General features: G+C 40.9%; 1 protein-coding gene across 3 annotated transcripts in view; it reads right to left on the bottom strand.

Annotated features, from left to right (window-relative positions):
- The window catches only part of scube3 (signal peptide, CUB domain, EGF-like 3), a 272,047-nt gene that overhangs the window by 72,922 nt on the left and 183,632 nt on the right, over nucleotides 1-15,493 (bottom strand). The window contains exons 6-8 of one of the 3 annotated variants that reach the window (XM_055654491.1): nucleotides 13,558-13,674; nucleotides 7,697-7,768; nucleotides 6,387-6,503 (exon numbers count right to left, since the gene is read on the bottom strand). In XM_055654491.1, the coding sequence (XP_055510466.1) occupies nucleotides 6,387-6,503; nucleotides 7,697-7,768; nucleotides 13,558-13,674 (306 nt within the window). The remainder of the gene's footprint in view (nucleotides 1-6,386; nucleotides 6,504-7,696; nucleotides 7,769-13,557; nucleotides 13,675-15,493) is intronic. The other 2 variants (XM_055654492.1, XM_055654493.1) reach the window with 2 other exon arrangements.

The raw sequence follows: 15,493 nt of genomic DNA, 5'->3' as shown, positions 1-15,493 counted from the left end.
GAGGGATCAAAGGGGATGTGGACGAAGGAAAATGTAGAATAGATCATTGTTAGCTAGAGGAAGGTGACAATGAGTCATACAAAGATAAAATTTAATCAGGAGGACAATATTTATTTAAATATGACCTGATAGACAAACAAGAATGTTTTAATTGTAATGAAATAAGGAGTAAAAATAACAACTCTCTGAGGAAAGAAGGGGAATGACGTGCTGGGTGAATATCCAAAGGCAGTCAGAGATATTAATGAAGACACAGAGAAAAGTTTGGCACAGGAGAATGTCGTAAGTTTAGCATATACCAATGCCATCTTTTTTCTTGGAAAACTATCCAAAAGTGCATTGTAGTGGGAATTTCATAATTTCTTGTTCCAGTAATGGTAAATAGTTTCAGATGTACAAGTGTGAATCCATAAGAGAAGTACCTGAATGAACACCTGGAGTGGTAGTTTGTGAACCGGAAAGAGACTCAATCACATTCCATGATGACACAAAAGACTGAAGATGCTGGAATCTGGAGAAAATGCTAAACTGCTGGAGGGTGCTCTGATTCCCACCCACATCCCAAAGACATGCCGGATTGTAGGCTAATTGGCCTCTGTAAATTGCCCCTAGTGTGTAAGGAGTGGATAAGTGGGATAACATAGAACTAGTGTGAGCGGGTGATCGATGGTCGGCGTGGACCCGTTGGACTGAAGGGCCCGTTTCCTTGCAGTGTCTTTAAAACATCAGAAATTCAAGAAAATACTTCACCACTGAGGACGTGATTAAAAGAGTGCGATGAAGTGGTTCAGATAAATACCATTTATAAGGAAGCTAAGTAATTATGTGAGAGAAAAGAAATAACAGGATGGGGCAAAACGAAGCACAGTGGGTGGAGGACTGTGTCGAGCACCGCACAGACATAAATCTGTTCATTCTAATGGCTGGTTCTGTGAGAGTGAACAACACTTGGAATGAATTTTAAGGAGAGTGGTTAAGGGGAAAACCTGGAATCACTTAGCAGCTAGTTGCAGCAAAGTTAGTGGCAAGATTAAGGGTGGAGGTTGAAGAGGCAGATTAGTGTCCTGCTGCTTCTCATTTAACATGGTATCTCTTGCATGTAATGACCATGCAACCTCTTCTGACGTGCAAATGTCATGAAGTAATGCTTAGGTTAAAATGAATCTGTCACTGATCCAGCCACCCTCCTCTTCTCTGCTTACACAGAAGTCACACCGGCAGGTTGAGTATGGCAGAAATTCCCTTTATCACACAGAGGTTATCTTGGGAATAAATAGAAAGTATTATTTTGAACCACTTACGTTAATGGAAAAGTAATCGCGACAAGGATACTTGCAAAAAATCTGGACTGAAGCATGAAAAAGTAATGAGATGTGGCATGGAGAGATTGGGAAAACCTAGTTTGTGATCTTGAAAACTGGTTTCAGTGCTGCTCATATTGATATGAACTCAATCTGATTACAAATACAATGACTGCATGCTGCTGAAGAGTTTGTCTGGCGCTGCGTGGCATTTGTCTGAAGATCATGTAAAAAGTCATCATAACCTTTGCTTCAGAACATTTACCAACATTTCCAGATACATGGCAGTATAAACAGTAGAAGCAAAGAACTGCAAATGTGGTTTCACATCAAAGCTTGATACATAGTGCTGGCTTAACTCAATGGGTCAGGCAGCATCTCTAGAGAAAAAGGATGGATGATGTTTCAGTTTGGGACCCTTCATCGGTCTTGTCTTTTCCTCCAGATATGCTGTCTGACCCACTGAGTTACGCCAGCACTTTGTATCCATCTCCAGTCTCCGGCTGTCCCTGTTATGTAACAGTCTTTAATATTCCCTGTTACATGGCAGTCTCCCACAGCTCCTGTTACATGGAGACACAAGGAACTGCAAATGCTGGGTGAAAAATAAAGACACAGAATGCTGGCATACTCAGTGGGTCAGGCAGCATCTCTGGAGAAATTGAATACATGACATGTCGGGATGTTTCAAGTCGGCAGTCTATAGAAGGGTCCCGACCCAAAACATCACCTATCCATGTTCTCCAGAAATGCTGCCTGATCCACCGAGTTCCTCCAGCACTTTATGTCAGTCCCTGGTACAATGCAGTCTCCAACAGCTTCAGTAATGGAACCATGTATCCAGTTGAAAAGTTGTGAAATCAATAATCATATGCTAGACAAGAGGAACAAGCATATTTACTTTCCACTCATCCAATCGAGGGCACTTTCAGAAGTAGCTAACATCACAGGTAATACATGGAGCCTGAATGTATTAAGATCATCACAGACATAGCCTTTTGCAGCACGATATAAAATTCACTGTTGAACCTTTGCATCACTAAATGAGAAAGATCTTGTAAACATTCAAAAAGGGTTCAGTTGCTTATGTGTAGAAACATCAAAGACTGCAAAAGGGCAGATCGCTATCTGCATCATGCTTGAATTGTCCAGATCATATCTCTGGAGTTATTTTAAAAACTGAATCCATTTTATTGAGTTGTAAACACAGATCTTTTTGCTGGTGCAGTAAAGTGTGACTTCTACAAGTTCGAGTTTAAATCAAAAAGTAAATAAAGAAAACTACAGTTTTTATAAAATATCTGCAAATGGAATGCTTCTTTAGCTGTAGCATAGAATATGTGCAGGGATGCCATGTTACAGCTAGGTAAAACTAGAATATTGAGCACAGAACTAGTCACGATACCATAGGAGGAACGCTGGAGTGAGTGCAGAGGAGATTCACCAGGACATTGCCTGGATTGCAACAGTTCAGTTATAAGGAGAGACATAAAATGCTGGAGTAACTCAGCGGGTCTGGCAGCATCTATGGAGAGAAGGAATGGGTGACATTTCGGGTCAAGATCCTTCTTCAGTCGACCCGAAACGTCACCCACTCATTCTCTCCAGAGATGCTGCCTGACCCGTTAAGTTACTCCAGCATTTTGTGTCTATGTTTGGTTTAAACCAGCATCTGCAGTTCCTTCCGACACAGTTATAAGGAGAGTCTAGATAGGCTGGGTTTGTTATCCCTGAATCTGAAGAGGGAGGGTGATTTGATGGAGATATACAAAATTATAAAGGAATGGATCGAGTAAGTAGTAACAATCTTTCTTCCATGGTCAAGGTGTTTAAGACAAGAGGGCAGACAGAGCCTTACATTGAGAGGTGGAAGGTTTAGAGGTGACCTGAGGGTAATTTTATTCACACATAGTGGCTAGGACTGGAATGCGCCTGAAGAGATGGAAGAAGAAGATATTCTCCTGATATTTAAGAAGCATCTAAACAAGCACGAAAATCACCATCGCATAAATAGTTACAAGCACAATGGTGAATGGAATTAGCGTAGAGAGGTACAACAGGAGGAATGGACACAGTGGGCCGAAGGGCCTGTTTCTATGTTGCATGACTTAATAACTCTATGTTTTTAGACTTATTTTTCTTTCTCTTTACTCTGCTTCTTCTTTGACATAGCACAGGATGACTCAGTAGTACAGCTCGTAGGCCGACAGCCTCACAGCATCAGTGACCTGGGGTCGGTCCCGACCTCTGGACCGATTTGTGTCGAGTTTACTCATTCTCCCTGAGGTTACATGGATTTCCTCTAGGTGTTCCAATTTCCTCCCACGTCCCAAAGGCATGTAGGTTGATAGTTTAGTTGGCTGTCGTAAATTATCCTGTGTGTAGGTGAGTGGTATACAGGAAGAATAAAATAGGATTAATTTAGGGTTACTGTAAACAGGTGGTTGATGGTCAGCATGGACTTGATGAGCGGAAGGGTTTGTTTGCGTGCTACATGAGTTTTATGGCTCTGCGATTGCTGGACTCTAGCAGAGGAGTATGAATAACAAATTGTTGGCAGGGCTCAACCAGTAATGTCAGGACCGCTACGTGTGAGTGGGATTCCCAAACTTGTTGACATTTACTCTGAGGAAATGCCAACGGTTTCATGCAGAACTGTCAGCAATCCTTGCAAATTCCAGGCTGATGTATCCTTCTGCATCCAAGGGAATTAAAAATGAGCTATTCCATCAATCAGTCTTTAAGGAACTATCTATTTTTTTTCCAAGAATCAGTTTACTAAGACTTTGTTGATTTCTGAGGAAAGCTGTACAGCACTCCAAATATTGGCAATACTTTATATCATTGCAGCAAGACTTCTTTACTCTTATACTTCTTACCTGGAGGCATGGTAGTTGCAATGGGAAGACAAGGCATCTGACCAGGATAAAAAGGAACTAAATATTGATAGCAAAACTGTAATGGAGCAATATGTACTGGAAGTATATAATACATGTCATGTGAATAATCCCAATGAAAACTAGGACGAATTAAAATGTAATAAAATGAGAGGCAAAATGAAAAGAAAAAGGATGAGAAAAGAGAGAATATGAGAAAGGAATAGGGAACATAAAAAGAAAGGCAAAAATCTTCAATAGATACGCAAGTAGTAAGCACCTCTGGAAGGGCCTCAATCCAAAACATCACCCATTCCTTCTCTCCAGAGATGCTGCCTGTCCCGCTGAGTTACTCCAGATTTTTGTGCCTATCTTTGGTTTAAACCAGCATCTGCAATTCCTTCCTACACATAAGTAGTAAGCAGGGAGAAGGGACTGTTGAGAGACATGTGACAGATAAAGAAGGTGATCATAGAGGCAGAAGGCATCACTGGAATTCTAAATCCGTGCTTTTCATTGGTCTTTACCAAGGAAGTGGGTGCTTCCAAAATCTCAGTACATCGGAAAGTAGGTAATAAAAGGGATGAGGATTAATATGGAGGAGGCTGATAACGCTTATAGCTAACACGTTGATGATGGGTCGGGATAAGAAGATAAATTTACAAATTTGCACAGAAGGAGTCCATTCGGCCATTAAGTTTATGCAGGTGTCTGGAAGAGCAAATCCTATCAGTCCCATTACCCTTCTCTTTCCCTGTAAACTGGTGAATTTTTCTTTCTCAGTTCTCCATTTAATTTATTTTTGGTAATTGATCCCATTTCCACTGTCCTTGCAGACAGTGTTTTTTCTGATCATAACCACAGTCTGCGTAAAACCAAATCCTCACATCTCCACAATCACAGTCAATTCTGAGCGGTTAACCTCTTATTAGTTGATTTTTAATTTATAGAAATTGTGCTTGACATAGGAATTCTGCATCCTCCATACAGAATTCTGCCGGTAGAAGACATTACAGCATCTTACCATTTATATTGGATGCTTCCATTATGGAGCTATGATGACATTCTTCGTATATAGAGCAGAGGTAGAGTTTTCAAGATTTTGACCAGTGGCTCTGTACACAGATATACTCTGATTAACATTAGAATTCTATTCTAGTGTTTTTGTTTGCTTTTGTTTGGTTTATTATTTCTTTTCTCTGCCTTAATGCATATGCACTTCTCTTGCTGCTGTTTTCCGTCATTCACTCATTGTTTAAGGGCCTGTCCTACTTGGTGATATTTTTGGCGACTGCTGGCATCATTCACTGACGTATCAGGGTCACCAAAAGATTTTGAACATTTAAAAATCTAGCGGCGACAAAAAAAATGTTGCGACACTTGAGGAACCACCGCGTGTCAATACGTCATCACGCCGCGTCGCACCGCATCTTGCCGCGACTTTATCGGTGACCTGATACATCAATCAATGATGCCGGCAGTCGCAGAAAAAATCGCTAAGTCGGACAGGCTCTTTACAATTCCTTCTCTATGTTCCTGTGGTTTTGCTCCCTTCCCATTGCCATATTCAATCAGCTCCCATATCTTTAACATTTGTATCAAGCTACCCATCCTTCATTCCAAACAATGCCGTCATTCTAATCCTTCAGGTTTTCAATGTGATCAATGCTAGGTGCAGCGAGAAAGGGAAACTCTTAAGGTTTTAGCAGATGCCAGAAAATTCCATTGTATGGACATACTAGCAGGTGGGTAACACCACAATTAAACCGATGAAAGTGTACAAAGTTATGGCCATCTATTTAATGACAGTTACTATCAGAGTTAAGGTGCAGTGCCTCTCTGATTCCATGAATTTGTGGACGTTCATATCTAAATCAGAGTACTGGATTATTGGTTCCAATTTATCGAATCGTCAATTTTGATCTATCCAACCAAATGAACATATTATAAATATTGCAGTTAAATTATATTAAAAAAAACATTTGCAACTCAAGTATCTGTCTTCTGTTGGTTTACTCTGATTGGGAATACTGGGTAGACATAAAATGCTGGAGTAACTCAGTGGGACAGGCAGCATCTCTGGGGAGCAAGCATGGGTGACGTTTCGGGTCAAGACCCTTTTTCAGACGGTATTAGCTCAAGTATAAAATGAATATTCTAACATTGTAATGAAGGGTGTAAGTCTGTGGGCGAAGGAGCAGGAACTGACCTTTGCATGTCTTTCTGTCAGGCTGTAACGTGAATCCCACCGGGCAACTACAGCGGACGCCTGTGTCAGCATCCTGACACGTGCTGTCACAGCCTCCATTGTTCACAGCGCAAGTCTCTGTGGGAAGGAAGACAGAGCGGGTAGAGGTCATACATTGTCATCTTAAATACCGCCTGAGTTTAGCATCACTATGCACATTCAGGACATCAGGACTTCCTGAACAGAAATACCTGTCATCCTGCAGTTATGTGGAATCCAATAGAGGGATATAGACCACATGCAGGCAGATGGTATTAGTTAGATTAGCATCATGGTCACATGGTGGGCTGAAGGCCCTGTTCCTGTGCTGCACTAAAACACAGTGCTGAAGGAACTCAGTAAGTCAGACAGCATCTGTGGAGGGAATGGATTCCAACGTTTTGGGTTGTGATCCTATTTCAGACTCGGTCTGAAGAAGGGTCCCGACCCGAAACTTTGTCTGTTCATTCCCTCCACAGATGCTGTTTAACTGGCTGTGTTAGTCCAGCACTTTGTGTATTGCTGAAGAAACCTGCATCTGCAGTTCTTGTGCCTCCTATGCTGTACTATTCCATTTTGGTACGACCAACACTGTGGAGAACAAAATGGAGAACCCCAAGAGTTAAGGAATGGAAGTTTGGCAAAGGCTTGTACATACATTTAACAAAGCACTTTTTTGCCACCCCCAACCTGACTTAAACTGCTGCCTTTCATTAACACTGTGAAAGGAACTCTCCCCTTGTGTCTTGTTGAGGTTGCCATTCTTTACGCCAGAATCAAAGTCATGTGTTTTCACTTTATTCTGTTTAGCCTGATTTGTAAAGGCCAATTGATGCTTCAAACCCATGGGGCGTTAATGGGTAAGAGAAATTGTGGTCAGGCCCGAAGAGAAAGACAGGCCTACCCTTCTGTGTAGGCATGTTGTAGCTCTCAGAACTCAATACTTTATTCAATAAATGGAGACAACCTATCTTTCCTGGTTGTGTCAGAATGCCCAGTCCTTATGGGGATTCCTTCCGCCTGTAATGTTCACTCAGTTTCTCTCTCTGCTAGAAGAGAGGTACACCAGGTGGATGCTACTAGCTCATCTCCCCTACATAAACATTATTGCTATCTGATCTGCTGAGCATTTCCAGATTTCGCATTTATTTCAGAAGTCCAGTAACTGCTGTGTTCTGCATTTTTTTTCTCCCTTTTCTGCGGACATCCATCTAACTCTATTTACCCCATCAGCTATGATTAGAAAGCTTTCATCGCCCTCTCTTAGATGGCAGCAACAACATTTGTGTCACCTGGATTTCCTTGGTCTTCATGGTAACACAGACAATCTTGTTTTCCTCTCCGACCTTCTTGCTTCTCTGCAACTTAAAACACACTTGTTTTCTCACTTTTGCAAAGCTAAAATATTAACTTTTCTTCTCTCTCCCCAGATGCTGCCTGACCTGTTAAGTATCCCCAATGTGCTCTGTTCATATTTATGATTCCCAACGCCAGTAATTTTGTAAATTATGAATGATTGAAAGAAGACTAATTTGTTCCAAAATTGTTGTCCTTAAAAGTTATCCGTCTTCCTCATCTCCCCTACATAAACGTTATTGCTTTCTCAATGGAAAAAATGCCAATAGTAACAGAGTCATTCAGCATGGAAACAGGCCCTTCAGCCCACTGGGTCTGTGCTGTCCATTTTAAATAAATCTAAATTAATTCTCCTCACATTTCTATTACTCACCTAAACACCAGAGGTGATTTATTGTGGCCAATTCATCTTCTGAACTGCACATCTCTGGGACATGGGAGGAATCTGGAGAACCCAGGGGAAACCAAAGCACTCATAGGAAACCCACGTGGTCACAGGGAGAGTGTGCAAATGCAGTGTTCAGGATTGAACCTGGCGTTGTAGGAATTGTGATGAAACAGCTCTAGTTGCTGTGTCCCTGTGCCTCCCTTTGACAGTATCTCATTTTTCCCCACCCCCCTCTCCTCCTCCTCCCCTCTACTCCACAGGATGCTGACAGAAGCTGGTCAAACTCAAGCAACAAGCACAACCCTCAGGCTGAATACTAATAGAATTTGAGATTAGTGCGTGGGTTTCCTGAGGTAAAAATCAAAAGTATAATAACTCTGCAGAACGGACACTGCGTATATTACCGTGAATAAAAATGATTTGCAATGTGCTGAGCTTCCTAGAAATCTGCCTGAAGCAAAATGCAAGTAATGACTTGGAGTCATATGATAACACCATCTAATTAATGTCAATTGATCAGCTCCACATGTCTTACATAAACATCACATGACACTGAATTTAAACAGATCCTCTCTAAATCTCTTAACAAATCAGTTAAATACAGAACAGCTTTTCCATATTAAATCCATAGGCCTATAAACAGGTGGAATTACATTTTTTAGTACCGCATGTTTATACAGCACATTACACCGCTCAGTCAATTAAATTTTACGTTAAGGTAGTGTATCCATTCACTCCAGGATGGAAGGGCAGTGGAGTTGATAACTTGATGTGGATCATACCTGTGATGCAGATTATGGACTGGTGGCTATAAAAGAGCATCAATAGTGCAAAGTGCAAACTCAATCCCAAACAACAATGATAAGTAAGGAGTCCTAACCCAAAACAATGTCCATTCCTCCCCAGATGCTGCCTAACCCACTGTGTTCCTCCAGTACTTTGTGTATTGCTGGAGGATAGTAAGGAACAATGTTTAAAAGAGCAAACAATAATGTTAGTTCAAAATATATAAAGTAATAAATAATACATTAAAAAAAAGACAGGAATAACCAAGTTGATGAGCAGACATGCTGTTGCATGCAAGACCAAGACGAAGTTTAGCTCTGGTATGCTGAATAGCCTTCATTTATTTATTATCTTTTTGATTGATCATTCTTCATTAAATCAGTCTATAACTTATTGCTTGAGGAGGTCAATTAATGTAACGTCAAAAGCAGGAATTTATTTTAAATAAGCAAATCTATTAGAATTATTTCTCATGAAGGTTCACTAATCCTCGATAAAATAATGTTCATATTCTGCTGTCATTTTGTCAACTGTTTTCTGCTATGACCACTTGACCATCTCTCCAATGTGTCAACAGCTCCTAAGTTCTGTCCTCTAAAGTTCCTTTCCTAATCACCTCCCCCTCATCATTTCATTCAAGGTGTTCCTTGGAGGCCTTGGTCAAAAGGATATAAATAAGTAAGGATGCTCAGGCTCTTCAGGAGGTAGGAGATTCTCCAAATACAAACTTGTAAAACAATAGTATTGATGGTGTTTTATTATAGTTGTGTACGCCAAGATATAATGAGTAGCTTAGTTTGCGTACTGATCAGTCAAATCATATAATTTGTGAGTACAATCACGTCATACACAACTATAGCAAGTAGTGAAAATTAAAAAGAAAGAGTGCAAAATACAGTGTTACAGCCACAGAGTAAGTGCAGCGAACAAAAAGAGTGCGAGGCCCCTCAAAAGGGAGATTGGAAGATTGGGACTGCACCCTAATGCCCCTGTCCCACTTAGGAAACCTAAACGGAAACCTCTGGAGACTTTGCGCCCCACTCAAGGTTTCCGTGTGGTTCCCGGAGGTTGCAGGTGGTTGCAGGAGGTTGCAGGTAGTGGAAGCAGGTAGGGAGACTGACAAAATCCTCCGGGAACCGCACGGAAACCTTGGGTGGGACGCAAAGTCTCCAGAGGTTTCCGTTCAGGTTTCCTAAGTGGGACAGGGGCATACGTTTATGAGAGATTTGTTCAGGAGATCTGCTACCTCATTAATCTGACAATAGAATAGAATAGTTTCTTTATTGTCATTGTAACATGAACCATGTACAACGAAATTTTAAAAGGTCAGCCAGTCAGTGCACCATTCAAACATTTCTAAAAGCTAACGATACATACAAGGTAAAATATTAAAAAAGATAAACAACTAAAATAAATATCATGAAAATAGCATGCATAAACACCCAACCCTCCATCCTTCTGTCGATTTCACAGTGTACCACAGTCCCTTAGTATGTATCGCCCCTGCGTTCCTTGGCGGCTACATTTAGTGCCTTTATAGCAGTGGGGTGTGTTTGTCCTTGTCCTTCTAGATCTGTACCGTCTGCCTGACGGCAACAGTTCAAACAGGGAGTGTCCGGGGTGGGAAATGTCCTTTATAATACTCTGGGATTTTTTGATGCATAGATAGAGAGATTGTTAGCTTGACACCATGTTACTAAGCTCTCTATATTCTTCCTGGACCCGTCTCGTCATTGTTCAAGATCCAGCCCACTTTGGTGATGCTATCTGCAAATTTATAGGAATCCTCCATGTGGATAATTGTGTATTTCAATTGTATGCGTTTACGTGAAGGTGTTAGCTGATTCACTGAGCTCCAAATTGACAACACTGTTGTAAGATCAATGTTATTTATTGACTGGCCTCCCAATCCACCCACACTGCAGGCCGTCAGTATATTGATGTTCATGGAGACACTGTATTGGACCTTCAGGGCTTTTACTGCATACATTTTTTCAAATACTTTTTATCCTGTCATCCATGCCAAGCACTTAATGTTTTCTGTTGGCTCAGCTACATCCTAGGGGCTATGGGAGTATAATGAAACTGCCAGCAATGATTCCCTATTGAATGGCAGCAGCCAACACAAACACTACTAACTATGTAATGTTCAACCATCAGAGAATTCAAGAGAAATGAACAAACGTAAAATGTGTTAATTGTTTCCAAACAAAAACATGGTTTCTTATTTGATGATTTGTTTCAAATCTAACTAATTCTGAGAGGTGTTGCAATTGCTACAGGGAAACTGTGCTTCAGTGAGTCAAACGATTTAAAAAAAGTTCTGAAGAAGCAACCCGACCCAAAACGTCACCTATCCATGTTTACAAGTTCACAAGTTATAGGAGTAGAATTTGAGTCGACTCCGCCATTAAATCCTGGCTGACCTCTGCCTTTAATCCCATTTTCTTGCCTTCTCCCCATAACCCTTGACACCCGCTCTAATCAAGAATTTTGTTGTCTCTGCCTTAAAAATATCCACTGACTTGGCCTCCGCAGCCCTCTGTGGTAATGAGTTCTACAGATTAATTCCCCTCTGACTAAAGAAGTTGCTCCTCACCTCCTTTCTAAAAGAGCGCCCTTTAATTCTGAGGCTATGACCTCTGGTCCTAGACTCTCCCACCAGTAGAAACATCCTTTCCACATCCACTCTATCTATGCCTTCCTATATTCTATGTTCTCCAGAGATGCCGCTAAGTTGCTCCAGCACTTTGTGCCTTTATTTTTTTTAAATTTTTCCCTCAGTTCAACATGCCAGGTAGGCTGTGTACATAGCATATAACAATGCTGTATAATCAGAACTTTCCTTTTCTGTCTCACCAGCCACCTCATCAACCCTCACTCAGAAGCATTGGTTCATCATTACATTCAATTGTATTCCCCAACTTTCCATTTCAAGTTTTCACTCAACATTTATTTTTACAGAATCCCATAAATTGCTTCATAGTCTTTGCCAATCCAAGTGGGGTTATTGTGACCATGTTGTGCACGCTTGGGAATTTATGTTATATTGCACGATTTTCGGGAACGATTTTCAATGGGACTGTCCTGGAATCCTGTTGACCAGAAACACCACTCTTTGAAGAGCCCTCGTAAAAAGATCCCAGTCCAACAACAAAAGCTTGATATATATATAGGTCTCCTACATTTTTTCAAGCCTCCTAGTCTCTAGATCCTACACCACTGCTTCAAGGATGTCCTCCCTCTCCCAGAAGACCCCAAACTCTGGACACCCCTCGGAAAGACCCAAATCTCTAGTATTCCAAGACCCACATCCTAAGGCCATGATTTCAGATTCAATCCTTGGATCCCAACCTTAACCACTGGAGTCTTCACCAGCAACATCTCAGGAGAAATTGGATAGGCACATGATACATGATTTGAGCATCTGCACTTGGTATCTTAGGAAATGTTGGTTATCTTTTATTCGGAATTTTAACCCAGCTAACACCTATTTTTTTTCCTCTTGAGTATATTCCACAGGGATATAACTCACTGGTTATTAGAGGCAAAGATGACAGCTACTCCTTTTCTTCTTCTTTGTCTTCAGACAGCTGATACTGATATACCTGAACTGCTAATATTTCTTGCAATTGTGCTTTTTATTTCATATTTCCAGCATCTGCAGTTTTATGCTTTGGGATTTTTATAACAGGTTAACCATGCTGCTAAAGCAAAATTCGTCAGCACAGAGTTTAAGTACAAAATATGTTAACAGTACAAATGTTGCGGGGAGGATGTTAAACTACACTGAATAAATGTTTACACAGAGCTGGGGCCAGATATAATGGAGCCAAAGCCAATGACAAAATACCACATAGATCTATGGATTGACCCTCGAAAAACTGTGTGCGCTTTTTGGAACAGATATGCAAAATTTTGACTAGCTCGGTTGGGTATTCCAAATGATTCATCCTTGTAATATCGTATCCAACATAAATACACTACCCAGAAGTCACTAAATCTTACACAACAGGTCTACTGCCCAATGCTGTGATTTATTTCCTCATTTGGAAATGAAACAAGAACAAGCGATATTTTTGTCAACATTTGTCATTTTTTCTAATGCTCCAAAATTCACCATTTATTGACCCAAGGGATGAGAGTAGACGACTCAGAAGAATGGGCCTCTCTCACATTGAATGGATGGGATAAGAGTTTGCACTTGCAGTTCCCAGACCCCTCTTGTACAAGTCAATTTTTTAATCAACATTTTGTTTTCTTTTTGCAAGCATGAAGAGCACATCAAGACTGCTCTCTGTTTTACTGCCCTTTGGAAAGAAATCAGGTCATATTTACTTAACTTCTTTTCTGGCAACAGAACGTTGGTCAAATCACCCCTTTTTTGATCCCTCCTCCCACCTCTATCCTCAAAGTCTTCTGAAATCTGTGAACCCATCCAAGCCTCACCATCAGATTGTTGGCAGGCTTCATTGACCATCTCTGTTTCCCATTATATGTGGCAATGGTATATGAAATTGTAAATCCAAGCCATTTCCCTGAGTGATTACATCAGATTTCTCAACTCCACAGCCCTGTTTCTTGTCCTTGTTTGCAACATCTTGGTCTGAGCCAGCCACTCACCAACGCATGTTTTTCCATCAGAGTGCAGGGCAAATTTCAGATGGCATCCACATTTCGGCCCTTGATCAGTGTCATCACACGTATGCTGACAACCTCCGTTTCCATAGTTACACGTCACTAAAGAGAGAAAATATATTACTGCCTCAATAAATGCTGGAGGGTAACAGTGACTGACAAATGTGTCAAAGAACATATTTTGAGATCCTTATCTAACCACAGCTGAAACTATCGCCTTTCATAGTGGAGAAGCAAACTATCTTGGGAATGTTTCTTTTGTTAGTTTATTTTGTTCGAAAATATGCTACTTGTTAGAAAAAAAAATGTGATCTAATCCAGAGCACATTTTCAATCAATTAAAAGAAAAACCATTCAAGTAGTTTTTGTCAGACATTTTCTTGGAACATTGAGCTCCTTGACAGCAACTCCATTCTTTGGAGAGTGTTATCCACATTCTCTCGTTGGATCAAAGCTAAATCAATAAAAAAGGCGAAACTCACAATCTAATAACAAGTTAGTGAGGCTTTTAAAGTTCATTCCTGGCAACTCTTCCTTATTATCTCTGCCTAAACTGTAAAACATCCCCAGGCCATCAGGACCAGCAAGGGTTGTACCTTTTCCCCACTTCTACCAAGAACTTTAAGGGTCAAGGCATTCCTCACCATCCTGTGGCATGGTACCACCTAAAGATGACCAAAACTTGATGCTTTCTCCTTCCAAACATAATTTCAACTGTTCTTAATGTGTAGCTGGAATTAGGGGGTTGCTAATTTCTATTTTTCTTGGTGTAAAGGCATACTGAAATAAATCGGTGAAAATGTTTAGTTTGATGCTAAGGCCATGATGGACCTTTGGTACAATGCTTTGACCACCAGTTGTGGCATTGGAAGAGTTTCGAAGGCACTGCCTTTCATTTGTTGTCCCACACCAAGAAGGAGAAACTTGGTTTGTATTGGAACCACAGAGAAAAAATATGTTAGGGAAAGGCAGTACGTCTTATCTTGTGGAATAGAGGCATATTCCTCTCATAAAATGGCTACAAATTGTGTTGTGTTAAAATTTGTGTTCTCTGCTAAGTCCACTGAATGGAGGGGAGAAAATAATCTTAAAATATTGTTTGCCCATTTCATGGCCAAAAAGTCTCAGAACTCCTCAATGTGCTTTTGAATCTGCACTGACCTCATGCTTCTGCTCTCCCATTTCTCTTCTGCCTCACTATTGGATTAGAATTGTGTTTATACAAGTGAGTTTCACAGTGGGGCCAAGGTTGTGATTTGTTATTTCTGAGACAGATGGCTCTTGTCGGGTGAAACCCTGGAACATCTTGTTTTGCTCTGCCAATATGAATATGGTAATCCTAGATGTTCGGATCAAAGGACAAGCTAGGAAGGCCCGGTTACCATAATTTAGAAAAACACTCCTTTGCTCCCCTTCTTCCACAATTCCCAATGACTGCCATTAATTAAGACTGTTGGCTGTTTTGTACAGTACAGATTGACCACAGGGGGCATATATTATCTTTGTAAATATCTAACAGATGATAGCATTTTTTAATTTAAATGAAAAGGAAAGAATGTACAGCAAATCTGTCACCATTATTTAAGGGCTGCACAGTGGGTGCAGCTGGTAGAATTGCGGCCAGGCAGCATCAAAGATTCCGGTTCGATCCTGACCTCGGGTGCTGTCTGTGAAGAATTTGCACATTCTCCTTATGATCACGTGGGTTTCCTCCGGATGCTGCGGTTTCCTCCCACATCCCAAAGACATGCGGGTTTGTACGTTAATTGGCTGCTATAAATTGCCCCGAGTGTATAAGGAATAGATGAGTAAGTGGGAAAACATAGAACTAGTGTGAACGGGTGATCGATGGTCGGCGTGTTCTTGGTGGGCCAAAGGACCCAAGACCCATGGTTACATGCTGGATCTCTAAATAACTATG

The sequence above is a fragment of the Leucoraja erinacea genome, chromosome 24 (genome assembly GCF_028641065.1).
Source record: "Leucoraja erinacea ecotype New England chromosome 24, Leri_hhj_1, whole genome shotgun sequence".
NCBI classification, from domain to species: domain Eukaryota; kingdom Metazoa; phylum Chordata; class Chondrichthyes; order Rajiformes; family Rajidae; genus Leucoraja; species Leucoraja erinaceus.
The sequence above is the reverse complement of the archived record's forward strand: the minus strand, read 5'-3'. Positions and strand labels throughout refer to the sequence as shown.